The 17,358-nt window shown below is 36.7% G+C and overlaps 3 protein-coding genes across 3 annotated transcripts; 1 reads left to right on the top strand and 2 right to left on the bottom strand.

Moving 5' to 3' along the window:
- Window positions 1-979: 979 nt before the first annotated feature.
- LOC111398117 (uncharacterized mitochondrial protein AtMg00810-like) lies at window positions 980-1,417 on the bottom strand. Its single transcript, XM_023025073.1, has one exon. It carries the CDS (start codon window positions 1,415-1,417, stop codon window positions 980-982), a length of 438 nt encoding a protein of 145 aa, XP_022880841.1.
- A 5,047-nt stretch (window positions 1,418-6,464) lies between these two features.
- LOC111397583 (solute carrier family 25 member 44-like) lies at window positions 6,465-8,371 on the top strand. Its single transcript, XM_023024576.1, has one exon. The coding sequence runs from the start codon at window positions 7,171-7,173 to the stop codon at window positions 8,239-8,241; it is 1,071 nt and encodes a 356-aa protein (XP_022880344.1). The 5' UTR covers window positions 6,465-7,170; the 3' UTR covers window positions 8,242-8,371.
- A 2,364-nt stretch (window positions 8,372-10,735) lies between these two features.
- Window positions 10,736-14,199, bottom strand: LOC111397582 (pentatricopeptide repeat-containing protein At1g05670, mitochondrial-like). Its single transcript, XM_023024575.1, has 2 exons — window positions 12,291-14,199; window positions 10,736-11,989 (listed from the first exon to the last, which is right to left on the bottom strand). Exon 1 carries the CDS (start codon window positions 14,099-14,101, stop codon window positions 12,392-12,394), a length of 1,710 nt encoding a protein of 569 aa, XP_022880343.1. The 5' UTR covers window positions 14,102-14,199; the 3' UTR covers window positions 10,736-11,989; window positions 12,291-12,391.
- Between the last annotated feature and the right edge of the window lie 3,159 nt (window positions 14,200-17,358).

The following is a 17,358-nucleotide window of genomic DNA, read 5'->3' as shown; positions in this document are numbered from 1 at the left end:
GTGTATTTGTTGTAGGATATTTTCTCAGCTGGAATGGAGAAATCAGCGACAGCCACTGATATTCAAAAGTTGAAGTACCTTAAGTTGGTAATAAAAGAAACTTTGAGGCTACATACTCTTGACATCTCTTATCCCAAGACCTTGCAGAGAAGATTGTGAAGTCAATGGATATCTTATACCTGACAAAGCTAAAGTCTTTGTAAATATATTTGGAATGGGAAGAGATCCCAAGTATTGGAATAAACCAGAAAGTTTTGAGCCAGAGCGATTTGAGAATAACCCTATCGATTTTGCAGAAATCACTTAGAATGTCTTCCGTTTGGGACAGGTAGAAGAATGTGTCCTTGAATGACCTACGACTTAGCTAGCATTGGAGCTTCCTTTAGCTCAATTTCTCTATAACTTCGACCGGAAGCTTCGCATAGGAATCAATCCAGATAAAATGAGCATGATGAGAACTCTGAATTATCTGGTACGAGAAAAGAGGAGCTTTACTGTGTTTCTACATACATTGTTAAATTTCATATGAATGAAGCAAGTTTTTATTGATTTGATTCAATAAACAATAGAATATACAATACATGTTTAATTGACTGTAATAGAAAACAAAACTAATCTTGGAATGAAATAATATATGATATAGACAAAAAGGAAAAGAGAATTTTAGTTTCTGTTAATACTCCTCCTCAAGTTGGAGCATGGAGATCCGTAATGCCCAACTTGCGAGTGAAATGGTGAAATAAGTCATTTTCAAGAGCCTTAGTAAGAATGTCAGCTAACTATAGCTTGGATGAGACATGCGTAGGGAGATGAACCCAGACAAATATTTTTCACGCACAAAGTGGCAATCAAGTTCAATGTGTTTGGTGCGTTCATGGAAAATAGGATTTTGTGTGATATGAAAAGCAACCTCATTGTCGCAGCAGAGTAGAATATGCTGCGGATGGAGAACAACAAGATCATGCAAAAGAGATTTGAGCTAGACGAGTTCACATGTAGTCATAGCCATTGCATGGTATTCAGCTTCGGTGGAAGATTGAGAAACAATAGTCTGTTTCTTTGTGCTCCACGAGATAGGGCTATTTCCAAGAGTAATGAAGAAACTAGTAGTGGTACGACGAGTGGTGGGACAACTTGCCCAGTCGACGTCTGAGTATGCAGAAAGTTGAAAATTACACTGAGCTAAATAGAATAGACCATGTCTTGGAGGGCCTTTTAGGTAACGTAGAACATGAAAGACTGCAGTAAGGTGTGAGTCCCGAGGGTTCTGCATGAACTGACTTAGCATATTAACAAAGAAGGAAATGTCTGGCCGAGTAATGGTGAGGTACAAGAGCCGACCAACTAGGCGTCGGTATGAACTCGGGTCTGGGAGTATAGTGCCATCATCAGGATTGAGTTTCAAATTCTGATCCATGGGACAAGTAGTTGGTCGAGAACCCAAGTTACCAGATTCAGCAAGAATGTCTAGTGTATATTTGCGTTGGTTGACGAAAATACCAAGATGTGATGGGGCGATCTCGAGGCTAAGAAAGTACTTCATGGTGCCTAAATCCTTGATTTTGAACTTGTGATTAGGGTTGGGCAAAACCCAAACCAACCCATGAAAACCACCTGACCCGACCCAAACCAACCAATTTGGGTCGATTTTTTGGTGTTTTTAGGTGGGTTTCGGGTTTAGAGTTGTGTTGTTGGGTCGGGTTATGGGTTACCCAATGAAACCCGATAAAACCCAAACTGACCCAACCCGCTAACATTAAAAATTGAAAAAAAAAAATGACAAAACAAAAAATGAAAAAAAGCTCTAAAATTTTCAATTGGTCCATCTTTTCTTGCAACCACTCCCATCAACAGCCAACAAGAAGGCAAAAGCCTTAATCTCTCGTCTCTCCCGTCATTTTCTCTCAAAACCCAATGACGATTCGACGAACTTCGTCTCTCAAAACCCAACGTCGAAGTCGAACGTTCACACTCCTGCTTCAGTGGTAGTCTAATAAAGTATGTATACTTCGTTATTTTATATTCGTATTTTCTTTTTTTTCTTTTTTTCTTTTTTTGTTATAAATGCAGAAACTGCAAATCTGCAATCTGCAATAAACTTCAGAAATTAAGAATTGCTTGACCATTCTCAATTTTGGGTGTGTTTTGATCGACTAAAAGGTAATATATCTATGCATTCGCAAGTCCCTTGTACAAAATAGGGAAAGGCTCTTCCCTGTATTCTTTATGGATACCCTTTTTTTATTGAGTGGGTTGCTTTGAATTGGAATCCTGGATGTGAAGAGATGCTGTTTCTGGATATTAGGTGTCATGCCGAATCTGATTAGAAAATTTATGGTTTACAAATATGGATTTAAGCTCGTGAATTTTAGGGGCCTTTTGATTTTATTGAGGTTGTCAGTAGTTAATTCCTGAAGGCTGTACTGGAGATGAAGTTAAACTAATAACTAGTGGAGTGGGTCGGGTGGGAGGGGGATTAATGTAATGTAATTCATCCAATTTAGTTAAACTAATAACTAGTCACTTTGTTTCGGCTACAGATATATAATTGTTATTGGATAGTTATTTGATGGATATTTGGTGGACTATACTATTTTATGCTTTAAATTTAATATTTTGGTGACTTTAATATTTGTTTACAAGTTGTCCCAACCCGACCAACCCGACCGACATTTGGTTGGGTTGGGTTGGGTTTCAATCTTTACATGGGTTAGGTTGAGTTGAACATTAATCAAACTGATCACGTTAGGTTGGGATAAAAATCGACCCAACCCAACCCACGCCCACCCCTCCCTGTGATCAAGAGAATTCTTGATGGTAGTAATGGTAGAGAGATCATTGCCTACAACCAAAATATCATCAACGTAGACGAGGATAACAATAAAAGAAGATCCAATAGTTCGAGTGAAGAGTGAGTGATCAGCTACAGATTGAGTGAAACCATCAGATAATAATACAGAGGAGAGCTTGGAGTACTAATTACGAGAAGTTTGTTTAAAACCATAAAGAGATTTCATTAGGCGACAAACACGAGTCTCCCCCTCTCGTCCATAACCAGGAGGAAGTGACATGTAGACCTCCCCATCCAAAACACCATAAAGGAAAGCATTATTAACATCAAGTTGATGAAGATGCCAATTACGGGTAGCTGCAATCGCTAATACACAACGAATAGTAACAAGTTTGGCCACAGGGGCAACAATGTCATGATAATCAAGACCCTCAACCTGAGTGTAACCTTTGGCCACCAACCGAGTTTTATACCTTTCGACGGAACCATCTGCATGTAATTTAGTTTTAAAGATCCACTTACAATCAATGGGTTTCTTACCAAGGGGAAGCAGAGTAAGATACCAAGTATGATTAGTTTCAAGGGCTCGAAGCTCAGCCTGCAAAGCATCACGCCAGTGGGAGTGCTTAGTAGCTTGAGAGTAACTAGTAGGGTCAGAAGATTGTGATAAAGCAGATGAAAAGGCAAAGTGAGTAGCGAAAAAATTATTATATGAGACAAATTGAGAGAGTGGATGAATCGTACCTGAAGATGTGACTGCAGCAATTGAAGATGTAACGGAAGAGATTGGCAAGATCACATTTGAGGCTAAAAATTTTCGTTTTGTTTCTTTGCTAAAATCTGGTCTCCAGTTCAACCCATAGGTCATTGGGTGTTTCACAATAAAGGAGGCGTCCAGTGAGAGATCGACCAATGGAATGAAGTAACCACGACATTATCATGTCGCAACATCGGTCCCAAAGTAGTGCGGCAGCTGTGTCCGTGGTTGGGCGTTTGATGGTGCCAAGGACGAATCCTAGTTTATTTTAGCATTCAAGGTGCGTATTATTGATCGACGCTGGGCAGGGTAATTGTCTCCATTTAGAAGAGCATCAACGAGGTGTTGGTTTAGTTGGTCGGATGTGTGCAGGTAATATGGGGAAGAGGCATCCATGAGAGATTTGTTGGCATCCAAGACAAGTTTGGCCATGGCAAAGGTAGGGTATGGATTTTTTTGAAATCTAACGCTCTGATACTATGTTGAATTTCAATGAATGAAGCAAATTTTTATTGACTTGTTTCAATAAACAATAGAATATATAATACACGTTTAGTTGGCTGTAATAGGAAACAAAACTAATTTAGAAATGAAATAATATATGATATTGACAAAAATGAAAGAGAATTTTAGTTTCTGTTAATACGCATGATCCTTCCCTTGAAGGATTATCCTATTAGAGAGATGCAGAAGTTCGTATTTTGAACTTCCTATAACTTGGCTTTTCTTGTTACTCGAGTTTTTCTATTTTTTCTTCACAATAAAATCTTTCTTGCTATGATAGTTCTACATTTGGAATCAGTAAGCAGTACGTTATGGTCATAAAGCTATTGTTCACCAAGAAATGGCTGAAATAGTATGTCAAATCTCGCAATATCATCTATTGTAAACAAATATGTGAGTTATGATGTATATGTAATACAACAACCAAAACGACATAATTACCTAATTGACAGCACAATGAGACAAACCATTAATTTACGAAACCGAGTCAAAAAAAAAAAGTATAGTTGAGATGAAATTCCCAATTAGAACGGAAGCAATTAACCCTATAATTTGGCTCAATTCATTTTTTGATATTTACATTTTGAGCACGAAATGACCGACATCATCTCTCTCACCCCCCCCCCCCCCCCCCCCCCCCCCCCCCCGCCCCACAAAAAAAAACAGTAAACAATCATTTTTCCTACTTCCTAGTCTGGTATAAACAAGAGTTCTTTCGTTGCTTATTAATTTGTTGAGTAAATTTTTTGTCGTCAAATGTTCGGTAAAATCTCACACAAAGACTTTGTTATTAATTATCCAGACGTGCCCCTTGTCCAGGCCTCTGGACAGGCTTAAAAACAGGGACGCCATGTCCAGAGGCCTGGACGTATGGTTATTTTCTTAAGTATCAACCTAATTAATCCTAACTTGAACAAACTAAAATACTCATTGATTTTGTAATTTTTTTTTTTTTAACTGTATTCCAATTACATAAAAACTAATTGAAAATAAGTGAAGAGATTAACAATCTAATCTTTGAGAAAATTTTGTTGATTTGAAAGGGCTAGCAATCATAATTTCATCATATATGGCTATTCGGATCAATTTGGTCTATTGAGTTACGACGATCATTTTATTTGTACTGACAAAAAGTTTTATCCAAAGTATTTGACAATATTCTTTCGAGTAAAATCAAACTTACTTGAATATTTGAAATCATGATAAATCTAAGTGCATTGACTCATGGGTGACCGCACAAATTATTAAAAAATGTCCCGATCTCCTATCAAAATTCATGATTTTTATTTTAAGTTCTAACTGGTATATTATCTCTCAATTTCAACACAAATTCACAATACAGGGACAAATTGATGAAAAGAAGTCAATGCAACTATGCAAATTCATTAACCAAACATGTCATGTTTGGTCTAAAGGAAAGGCCTATTTGGATCTAGGCCGATCTAAATATGAATTGCCTCAAAATCAAAATCTCGTATCAACACGAATATCCAAGGCCACCATGTGGGGGCCCACTCCTTTTGTGGAATCCTCTTTATAACTAAGACTGAATCACGTTATTTGTGCAAATTAGGCTAATAAATTTGGTTTACAAATTATGTGATGCTACCAAAAAGTGTACCTGGATGACCTCGAACTTAACTCTTGAACTCCAATTTTAGATGAACACGAACGGTCTTTTGGTACCTGAAACAAAGACAACGAGGTATATTCTCATTGTCCTTCCGATACTTCAGTCAGACAGAGAATTTAGTGCGTAAGACTTTGAATTGGAAAATAAAGAGAACGTACCTGAATAATAGGCATTTGTCATGTATTTATAGACGTTGGTGGTAGAGTCATAGAATGATTTAATCAAATATGATATTTATCCTCATAGGGTAAGATATTTGTGTTGCAACTGAAGTGTTGTATTTTAGTTTGAGTTAAAATGTTATGAGCCAATAATAACATGTTTAAAGAGAACTAGGAACTATGGTTTAATTAGAGTTAGTACTTCCCTAGGTCGTTGTGAAGGATAGAATCAAGGGGTTTTAAACCCGAGACCAAAAAGGGGGACAAGCTCGACCTAAAGACCCGACCTCAGATTTGATGGTTTTGGGGTTGATTGAGGTCGGGCCAAACAGGTTGAGTTCGAGGGTTATTAGGTTTTGGGACATCACTATGTATTGACAATATTTAGGTCAATTATTTTAAAAATAATTTTTAAAATCAATGAAAATAAATAACCTAAATCTTGTCAACAATTTAGTTTGTAAACAAATTTTGTAGAAATGGATTAATTCAACTAAGACTCGTGCAATTTCTAGTGAAAGCAGCTTTCGGAAACAATTGGCTACCATTCTACCAATGCCAGAAAAGAAAATAATGTGCCCATTGGTCTGATTGCCTTATCAGTTGACACCCACAGTTTTTATCAATCAATCAAACGGCACACCATCACGTTATCCACTGCCCAATACAGAACCAGCCAGCCTTCTGTAAACGGCCCAATTTCTAAACCCTAATCCACAATGAATCCAAAGCTAAATTTCTTTCTGAATATAACGATCGACATGTGTCTGTATCCATCTGCTCCGCGAAAACCCTTTAATTCCCTATAAACGCCCTTTTTGGCACACAGAATTGCATGCATCACACACCCACCTTCGCTTTCAGCTCAAGAAATCTCCTGTAATTTTCTTGAAATTTTTACTATATATATATATATATGAGTCTGCAAATACCAACTAATCGGATTTTATTATCCGAATCATTTCTTGTTTCCAAAAGCTGGATCCTTTTGTGCTGACTCATTTTCGCTCTTTAATCTGTTAGCGAAGACGCAAAAAAAATATTTACCCACTTATTCTCACTCTCTAATAGATTTACATATACCCATGCGAACAATTTTGTGATTTTTCTAGAATTTTAAGCTCAACCACTTGGAAGACTTGGAAAATTAGGACAAGGATTTGGTTTAGTTTAATTTTTTTAGAGATTCCCCTTCTTTATGTGTTTTGAAAAATTAGATATTTGATGTATATATCTATGTACATATGAATGCGTTTTAGGCTTTTCTGATAACAGATGCTGAAGATAATCAATTAAGGGGATTGGATTAGATTTATTTTTTCATATGAGTGTTAGTGTTTTAGAGAAAGTGGGAGTGCGGAAAATGAGTTTAGCTGCGGCTGAGGAAGTTTCAGCTTCGGAAATTCATCTTCCGGCTGATATAGATTGGAAGATGTTGGATAAATCCAAGTTTTTCTTACTTGGGGCATTGCTATTTTCAGGAGTTTCAGGCACACTCTATCCGGTTGTGGTGTTAAAAACGCGTCAGCAAGTTACGTTGAATAAGATTTCGTCTATGAAAATGGCGAGTTCCATTTTGAAATTCGAGGGATTCAGAGGATTTTATAGGGGATTCGGGACTTCCCTTATAGGAACAATTCCTGCACGCTCCCTTTACATGGGGGCACTTGAAGTGACAAAGAGTAATGTAGGCAAGGTTGCTATTGGTCACTTGGGATTATCTGAGGCCTCGGCCGGTGCTATTGCTAATGCTGCTGCTGGCCTAAGTGCTGCAATGGCCGCGCAATTGGTTTGGACACCAATCGATGTTGTTAGCCAGAGACTGATGGTCCAAAGTGGTAACAACGGTGGTTCAATTGGCTTGAAAACGTACAATGGTGGGATCGACGCATTTAGAAAGATTATACATGCTGATGGAGTGAGGGGATTGTATAGGGGATTCGGGTTATCAATATTGACTTATGCGCCTTCCAGTGCTGTGTGGTGGACTTCTTACTCTGTCGCACATAGGTTGATTTGGGGATGCATAGGTTGCTATGGCTGCAAGAAGGACGAGAGTGGTTATAGGCCGGATGGGAAGGCAATGGTGGCAGTTCAGGGGTTGAGTTCTGCATTTGCTAGTGGGGTATCGGCTTTGGTTACAACGCCTCTCGACACGATCAAGACGAGATTGCAGGTTTTGGATGGAGAAGGAAGTGGTTGTGGTCGAGGTCGAGGTCGAGTGCCAACGGTTTTACAGACGGTGAGGAACTTGGTTAAGGAAGGTGGACTAAGTGCTTGTTACAGAGGTTTAGGTCCTAGGTGGGTTTCAATGTCGATGTCTTCAACGACCATGATCACCACGTACGAGTTTCTCAAGCAGCTGTCGGCTAAACGTCAAGAGAGTTTTGCTTGAGCAGAGGAAGAGTAGAAACCCAAAGTTTTATGTAATTTCAGCCCTGTTGGTCTTGCCTAATTGTATACCTCTGTAAATGTTTGAAAATGTAGAATGGTTTCTTTATTTCTTATCATGTCCCATGTTTTAATCTTGTATCGGCATTGCAGCTGCAGCGAAGAAATCTTTAAGCTGGAAAATGAATTTAGCCTGCATGTGTCTCTTAAAAGTTCTTAAAAGTAAAACTTGAATTTCTAAACGAAGTGATTCTATACAAAGACGACAAGAATATTAGTCTTAGCTAGGTTGCAGCCATTGCAGTCTCAAGTTAATATATTAAAAGGCTTCCAGCTTTGCAAATTTCATCGAATCATTCTCGTCCGTTGACTTCTGCATTCTGCACTATTGCCCCAACATATATCTGTATGCATTATTGGTCCATCTTTCTGAAAAGAGTACAAGATTTTACTCAATTGCACTTCGCTTAATTGGTAGTGTTGCCATCATGAAAGAGTAACGTTATGTAGCTCGATTGGTTTACAAGACAATATGAGCAATGGTATTCATCTAGATTGGTAATCAATTATATAATTGAAAATCTCAAATGAGCACTTGTCATTTAAAGTTTAAAATTTAGACTAGTAGTCTAAAATATTATTCATTATTTTAAGATGCTCAATAATGTCGTTTTATAAACACCTAGACTAGTGCTTAGCATTAATGTATTAGATAGCAATAGAGAAGGCAAACAATTATCGGCTACATCTATATTAATAGACCACTGATGACACAATTCGTTTGGTTGTGTTTGAAAGACCTTATAAGCTCTTTAATAAGTATATTGCTTTTGCTGCAATTGGACATTATAAAAGAAATTCTTTTCCCCATTCTTCAAAGAGAGTCTTTCAAAGGTCTAGTCTCGAAGTTTAACCAGGGTGGAGATCCATTTAAGGCGATTCCCTATACCTATCTATCTCTAGATCTAGAAGGGAAGTTTTTGCTTGTTGTATCGAATTAAACCACGTGCTCCACGGCTTGTGCAATCCCCTCTATGGGTCAAGTCCTTTCATTTAGAATGAGATCTATCAGACTTCAATAATGACGCCTTCAATTAAAGAACTAATGACCTCCATTGAGAGGACGATGAAAGAACTCTTTCAAAGGTGGGAGCTCCAGTTTAAACACACATTCAGTTAAAGAAGGCAGCCATGGCTCTTCGTGTTTGAGGCCCGACTCAATTTGTGAGCAACTCAAACTTGTTTTGATATGAGTAATGAGCCGAGTTGTAGACGTGATAATATTTGTGATTGTGGTGTTTGATCGGAGGTGGGATGGGATGGAAGTAGATGGGTGAGCTTTGTTGCGAATGGTTAAATTTTTCTAAACAATTTTATGTGCTATTATGTATATTATTGTTTTATGTTAAATTTATTTGTACCTTTTTAAAAGTTAAAGAATTTTCATTTGCAACTTTCATATATAGTTTTACTTTTTCTTTTTTTTTAGTTTATTTAATGAGAATGACAATTCCATCATTTAATGGTCAAAATGAGGGAATGACTAATGTGCTATGTAAATTGAGAGGTTGGGAATGGATTATACAGGAAGGAAAAAAATGATTGATGGTAGATTTGTTACATTTTGCTGAGGTAGAAGATGGAAAGTACTTCCCCAAAAAAAGTCATAAAATTTTTATTTTTTATTATTTATTTGAATGGTCTTCTAATATGATGTAACAATACATCGTAATTCAATCTCTCGCAATCTTCTCTCTCCTAAAACATGCCCTGAGACATAATGGATAATAATATCGAACAAGACTAAACAATAGGATTGGACAATAGAATAAATAAAATTTTAACGTCTTTTTTCTTTAACAACATTGGTACACTACAATTCAATCTACATTATTATCCAACGTGCCATCAAGAGACCACTTGGATAGATCGACACACAAAATGAGGAAACAGTCCAGTACAAGGATTGTCTTATGCGGATAAGTGCTTACCGTTTAATAATTATCTTTGTAATACAATGTTTTGGCTTATGCTCCAATGCACCATTCGGAGTAAACAAAAACAGAAGTGCCCAAGGTAGTGTACAGAATTTTACTCGGATGTTTTATAGGACCCCTCATCGTGCAGGGGCCCCACATGTATTAAAAAAAATAATTACGTGGGCCCCACGTATGTGTGTATTCTGGAAAAAGTCTGTAAGGCTCCCCTCTGTACGTGAAGCACGGCTCAAACAAAAATTCATCTCATCTCCTCTCAGATTGCTTTGTGCCAGTGCAATGTATTTACAGCTTCTAATCATTTTTCAAAATCACTTTTGCAGCAAATGAGAAGTTAAAAAAGTGATACATTTGCAGCAAATGAGAAGTTAAAAAAGTGATACATGTTTTCTCTAGTTCTATACAGTACCAAAAACCTGGTGAAATAGCTCCACTAAATCCAAGAAAAAAGGTTCAATCATTTAACCAGATGATCATATAAAAATTATAGGAACAATCATCTTTAATGAATAAATCAAAGCCTTTTAAGCAAGAAGTATACATTATATACAACCCCATTTAGGTGGCCTTAATGTGGCATTAAATGATAGGTGAAATTATATAAGTAATTTAATTTCACCTTTCATTTAGCCTATCATTTAGTACTATCTAGGCTGGGGTTGCGGTTCTGGTTGGGCTACATAGCATTATTCTTCACTAAATGTATGTTAAATAGGTAAGGGCTTGAAGAAAGTTCAGCCAATATTCTCTCTTTTCCTAGACGGTTAAAGCTATAATATCAGAAAGGATAACTTCATTTGGAGCAAGGCAAAAATCAGACTTGAGGCTTTGAACAGCACGCAGTGAATCTTTTTCCACGATCTCCACATCGAGATGGTTTTCCTTCGCAAAGTTCAGCCTATCCCATCTTGCAGTAGCTTCATCATTCTCAACTGAAAGAAATCCCAGCACTCTCTTATGACCAGTACAACTCCAGCATGATCTCGAATAACAGCCCTCATTTGGAAAACTTTAACCCCACTTTGCAAGGATGCATCTGTATTAAACTTCAATCTCCCAACTAATGGCAGAACCCACATGACCCTGCTTTGATTTTGTATTGTTTCCTGCCTCCCATCACCATCCAAAGGACAGGCCTGCCCCAGCTTCCTCAAAGAACCATTCAGCCGATAGTTGCCAGTTCAAGTGAGGTGCACTCCCTACAAATTCCAGCCAATAAGTCCCTGATGCCGTCCACTGAACTACCTCACGTGCAACTGTACACCAAAACAAGGCATGAAGAGAGGACTCACCTGTTCCACAGGCATTGCCGGCAGTCACTCATTGAATACGTATTTATTAAAGAAGACTAAGTTAGTCCTAAAGCTGAAAGACGAAGGCCGCCACACTGGTAAGGGCCTTTTTCATCGTGTTTGGGATACTGAGGATAAATTCTTCAGCAAAAGACTCACAAAGGGATACTAACGACTTGGGAGAGATTTTTTGGTGAGGTCTTTGCAGACAGAGGCAGCTTGAGAAAGACTGGTCTCCCAGAGAACTTACCCGGGTGGTGATTGGGAAAGAGGAGGTGCTAGACCCCTCTTTATCTAGCTCATGTCTAGTGTCTACTCCTAAAGTAAGAAAACTAGATGAATATGACCACTTATGACACAGTTTTCCACCATGAGGCATCACTCCAAGCACTAGTACCCATTGAGTCCGTCCCCACATCAGTCAAGAACCTATATCCAGTTCCGTCTGTACAAACACCTTGGAGGTCATAATGCCAAATTATGCTGTCATCCCTTTGCCGACCACTAAGTGGGATGGATAGCAGCTGCCTCCGGTGGAACAAAAATCTACTCAATTCTTAATCAAGTTCGTTACGGCCGAAAGGACTTCGGCCTCATGCAGCCATGGGTCATCAAATACATTCATCATGTTGCCATCCCCAATTTCTTTACCGTACACCCTGCTCAATCAGCTCACCGTCCCCAAATTATGCTCTTCCACAGGAAAGAGCCACCGTCCCACCCAACAAAATATAATAATAAATAAAATATATAGGAAGTCCCCTTGGCAATAATAATTCGCTTTCAGCACAGCTCAGAGGATTTAGAGATCAACCTCCACCCTTTAATCAACTGAACAAAAAGTATCTGTATCTTTTAGGATCCATCACTGTGAAATACATTGATGATCCCCATTTCTACACAATAAATTGTTTAAAATCCTTCGATAATATTTCACATCGCTCACAGGAAGAACGTTTCTCAACTGCTCGAAAAGATTTTCCACCTCGGATGCCCTCCCAGTTGCAAACAATTCCCCACAAAGAACTGCAAAGCACTCCAGATTGATCACATATTTCACATTAATCATCTCCTTAAAAAGCCATATTGCCTTATTTATATCTCCATTTTCACAACATGCTTTAACCAAGAAACTATACAATGTAGCATCAAGGCCATGGCCATCTTGAAGCATATCATTAACAAGCATGTCGACTTCTTGCATCCTTCGTTTAGCACTCACAAGGCCGATTATCACCACATTATATGATAAAAAGTTTGGAATGCAACCCATTCGGGGCATATGCCTCAAAAGGAGAATTGCCTTATCAAGTTCTTGCAGCTGGACAAGACTCCTTAAGACAGCATTAAAACTCACAACACTCGAATTAATGCCTCTAGCCCTCATTTCCCTTAGCAGGGCAAACCCTTCATCTGGTCTTCTCAACTTGCAATACTCATTCACAACAATAGCATATGAATTTCCATCAAGACTCATACCAAGATTAACCATTTCTTTAAAAAATTGAATAGCCTCGTTCGATCTCCCAGCAATGCAATAGCCCCTCAACAAACTTGTACAAGTCGCAACATTATCCCTCACTCCACTCAACCTCATCCTAGTCATCATTCTCCTTGCCTCATCAAGATTTCCTTTCAAGCACAACCCATTGATCAAAACATTGTATGTCAATAAATTAGGTGCACAACTCCCCCGTTTCACCATTTCATCAAAATACTTCATAGCATTTTCCACCTCCCCTTTCTTGCAATACCCATCAATCAAAGTAGTATAAGTAACCACATCAGGCAAACAAGTCTCACTCTGAACCATCTCGTCGACAATTATTTTAGCATTTTCCACAAAACCTTTCTTGCAAAACCCATCAATAATAGTATTACAAGTAACCATATTCCTTTGCAGAGGCATTTCATCAAACAGTTTCCAGGCATCATCCAGCCTGCCCACTTTACACAACCCCTTGATCATTATTGTGTAAGTAGAAACGTCAGGTTCCACAACACCTTCTTTAACAATCTGTCCGAAATACCCCCAGGCTAAATCAACCCTATTGGCCTTAATAAGAACACCCAAAAGGGCATTATAGGAAAATAAACAACAACCAAATTCCCTCTCCTTCACTTGATGTAAAAGCTTAACAGCCCACTTCAAATGGCCTAAATCACCATGAGCTTTGATAAACTTTCCCACCATAAAGTCAGAAAATCTGTCATGTGATTTCAGTAAATCCGCCGCTAAGGAAAATAATTTATGTGAAATGAGTTTATCAGTTATGGCAATGTAGGAAAAATGATTGTGGGTGTAGTTATTTGAGTTCGAGCTCAGGCAAGAGGCCCAGTTGAAGAAGAAAAGCGAATGGTAAGGGCTAGTTTGGCTTTTGATGGTCTGAATGACTAAGGTTGGGGTTAAGTATGGGGAGAAGTGGTTGAGAAGTGAAGGGTCTGGATTTTGGTGAGTGTTTGGGTGTTGGGGGTTCAAGGATTGGAGGAGAGAGGTTATACTGGCGATGACTGAGAGAGGCTTTGTGAGACGGTGGTATGAGGCGGCCGCGGCCGTAGCGGTGACGGTGGTCATGGCTTGACATCCACCATTGCAGGGGTAGAACCGAAGAAAAAGGGTGAAAACGCTAGAGGTCACCCAACTTTGAGAAAGATTTCATTTTAGTCACTCAATTTTTGTCACAAAAGCCCCTATTTTGACAACTATTATTTTTAAATTCTTTTTTCTATCTACTCATTTTCTATCATACATTCATACTATAAAATATTTTACATGTAATTTCAAAACTTTTTTTTTCTACTTTTCAACGACACATTCTCTTAAAAAAACACTATTCAAAACTTTGGTTTAATTGTGATTGTCAAGGCGACAACTTTTATCGTACAACAATGCCAAGGCGTTAAACACTGAGTTAATTGTTCTAATGATCACCGAATTTAGGTCTATGTTTTCAATTGCTCGTTAAAATTTAAAATATCAAGTTTTAATCACTAAACTTTGAAAAATGTTTTATATTATCCATTAGCATAACTTTCGTCTCAAATTTCTAATGAAATTGACGACGTTGCTGACGAAATGCACACATGACACTCTATCACATCGTTAATCTCTGAGATGATCAAGTTTTGATAACTAAATTTTGAAAAATATCTTCTATTGCTCACTAAACTTTAAGGTAGTAGAATTTTTGCTACTGAACTTTGAAAAACTTCGAACTTTGGCCACTAAATTTTGAAAAATGTCTTATATTGCTTATTATAAATTTGAATTTAACCACATATCTATACTATAAAATCTTTTATACGTAAATTCAAAATTTTTCTAACTTTTTAATTACACATTCTTCAAAAAATCAATATTCTATAGAGGCTCAGATATGGGTGATTTGTTCGAGTTTTTCCATCGGTTTCAACACACGGGTAGAGAAAAATAGGAGCTTCGAAAGAAAAAGTAAAGAAGTAAGTTCGTGTTTTCCTTTATGTTCCTTGATGCTATTAATTGCCAAGAACTACTGAACTAGTAGTGTACCCATACTTTCCATTTTTCGTTTGTGGTGTGTAAAGTTAATATCAATTGTTGTCCTGATTCGAGCTTCTACATGATTAATATTATTGATGATTTATAGTAAAAAAATGGTGCCACTATTTATATCCATAGCTTTTATACATGCATCCCACTCTATTTACATCATTATTAAAATATTAAAATTTTAAAAAATTATCATTTTCCTCGATGTCAAATTTCAATATTATCCTTATTAAATTCATTCATTTAAACGTTATAGATCCATACAAATTTTATATATTCATCACAATATAAATACATTCTTAATACAATTTCAAAAATTTAAAGATCACTATATTCATCCAATCATTATTAACATTTAATCTGGTTCTTACTTTTTATTTTCTGTATTGTAATGTCGGTACTTTAATATTTAGTTAAAAAGGTTAGCAAATCTCTTTTCTTGAATTTATAAGATTCTATCAAGGGTATACTATTCAAGCAACCAAGCAAATTCCTCCTCAAATCATATATTAATCAATTTTATTTTATTTAATTTTTGCTTTTTAAGCTTATAAGTTCATAATTTTGGTTGTTTGTGTTTCGATTGAAAATTTAAGTTTTTTTTTTTCTTTTGTAATATAAGAATTTATTGATAGGTATTGAAACTTATTTTGAAATTTATCGTATATTTTCAAATGTCAAACTAATACTTGAAAAAAACATAAAAAGAAATAATATTTCAATTTTGATATCATGAAAGAATTATAACTCTAATATTGTGTTTTTTTTTTAATTTCCGCTGAAGCGGATATTTTAAGATTAGGGTTTTATCACTTTATGATTTTAGATGAAGATGGCCATTTTTTATTTTTATTTTTTCTTATAAGCTCATAATTTTGGTTGTCTGTGTTTCAGCTGATAATTTTAAGTTTATTTCATTTTGTAAGGTAAGAATATTTGGACAGGTATTGAAACCTATTTTGAAATTTCTCGTATATTTTCATATGTCAAACCAATACTTGAAAGAGCATAAAAAATAATATTCCATTTTTCATATTGTGAAAGAATTACAACTCTAATAATGTATTGATTTTTTTTTTCGTTGAAGATGATATTTTATTATTATTAGAATTTGAGTTACACACACACACACACACACACACACACACACACACACATGTGTGTGTGTGTGTGTGTGTGTGTGTGTGTGTGTGTGTGTAAACTGTGGATGTAAATAGCGATGCCCTAAAAAGATTCACATAAAATTTATTCTTATGTTGGCATGAATTAATACCAGCCTGAAACATTGCCAAAATTATAATTTCAAATCTTAGTTTGTCGCATTTCCTTCAAATTTCTCGATATTTGGGCAATTTAAAGAGATGAACTCATTATTTGTGCATTGTTAAACTAAGCTAATTTCTTCTCTACAATGTTTTCTACAGAGGAAGAAAAGCATTAAATTTCCAAATAAGTAGGAAAAACCTATGAATTTCTCAAATTAAGAAGTTAATTATCTGAACGTTATATTAAACATGCAGTGTTTTGAAAACTAAATGGACCGACCGGTTTTATTCTTGTGTTCTCTAGTTTACCCTCTTATTGTATTTTGATTGCTAGGTATCTAGAAAAAATTCCCCAGAAGTGGCATCCTAATCACAATGTAGTTACGCAAGAGATTGAAAATGTAAACAAGATTAAGATGGCTCTCTTTTTCAATCAGGCAATGAACTTTCAAGACTTCAGTAGGAGCCGACGAAGAACCGAGCTGGTTCTTGAGATGAAGAAATTATTTGAAGAGTTGCATATTGGATACGATCTTCATCCTCAAGAAGTTCATCTTGTTAAGTTGGGAACCATGAAGATCGGAACCACCATATGATTTTATCTACTTTCAGAAGTGTCTTTTGTTGGTAAATAATGGAGGGATTGAGTAGAGACGTAAGAAATAACAAGAAATTCACAACAACAAGATGAAGAAATCACAAATGTCGTCTAGAACAACATCGAAGGCTCAAACGCGGGAACGCTGTCCTCAAACGTTATTTGCCACCTCTCTGGTGTTATGAGATGTTTAATGGTATTTTGGCAAATGGTTTGAAAGATTATAACAAGTCTTGTTGCAGAAAATACTAAAGCACAAAGTATTTTTAACCAAAACTTGAAGAACGTGATAAGAAAATGAATATGAATGAAAATCGGGAGTTTGATCTTTGTTCTTGAAATGATTTTGGATCTCAAGTGTTCTTCATACCCAAAGCCTTGAATATAGATATACTATATATAAGCCACGAATAAAGGAGTGAAATGGTGCCAAAAACCAA

The sequence above is a fragment of the Olea europaea genome, chromosome 7, assembly GCF_002742605.1.
Source record: "Olea europaea var. sylvestris chromosome 7, O_europaea_v1, whole genome shotgun sequence".
In the NCBI taxonomy this organism is placed as follows: domain Eukaryota; kingdom Viridiplantae; phylum Streptophyta; class Magnoliopsida; order Lamiales; family Oleaceae; genus Olea; species Olea europaea.
This window is presented reverse-complemented; position numbering and strand designations above follow the sequence as displayed.

Excerpts from the sequence above, each read along its gene's own strand:
- LOC111397583 (XM_023024576.1), top strand. The coding sequence starts at position 7,171 with ATGAGTGTTAGTGTTTTAGAGAAAGTGGGAGTGCGGAAAATGAGTTTA.
- LOC111397582 (XM_023024575.1), bottom strand. The coding sequence starts at position 14,101 with ATGACCACCGTCACCGCTACGGCCGCGGCCGCCTCATACCACCGTCTC.
- LOC111398117 (XM_023025073.1), bottom strand. The coding sequence starts at position 1,417 with ATGGATCAGAATTTGAAACTCAATCCTGATGATGGCACTATACTCCCA.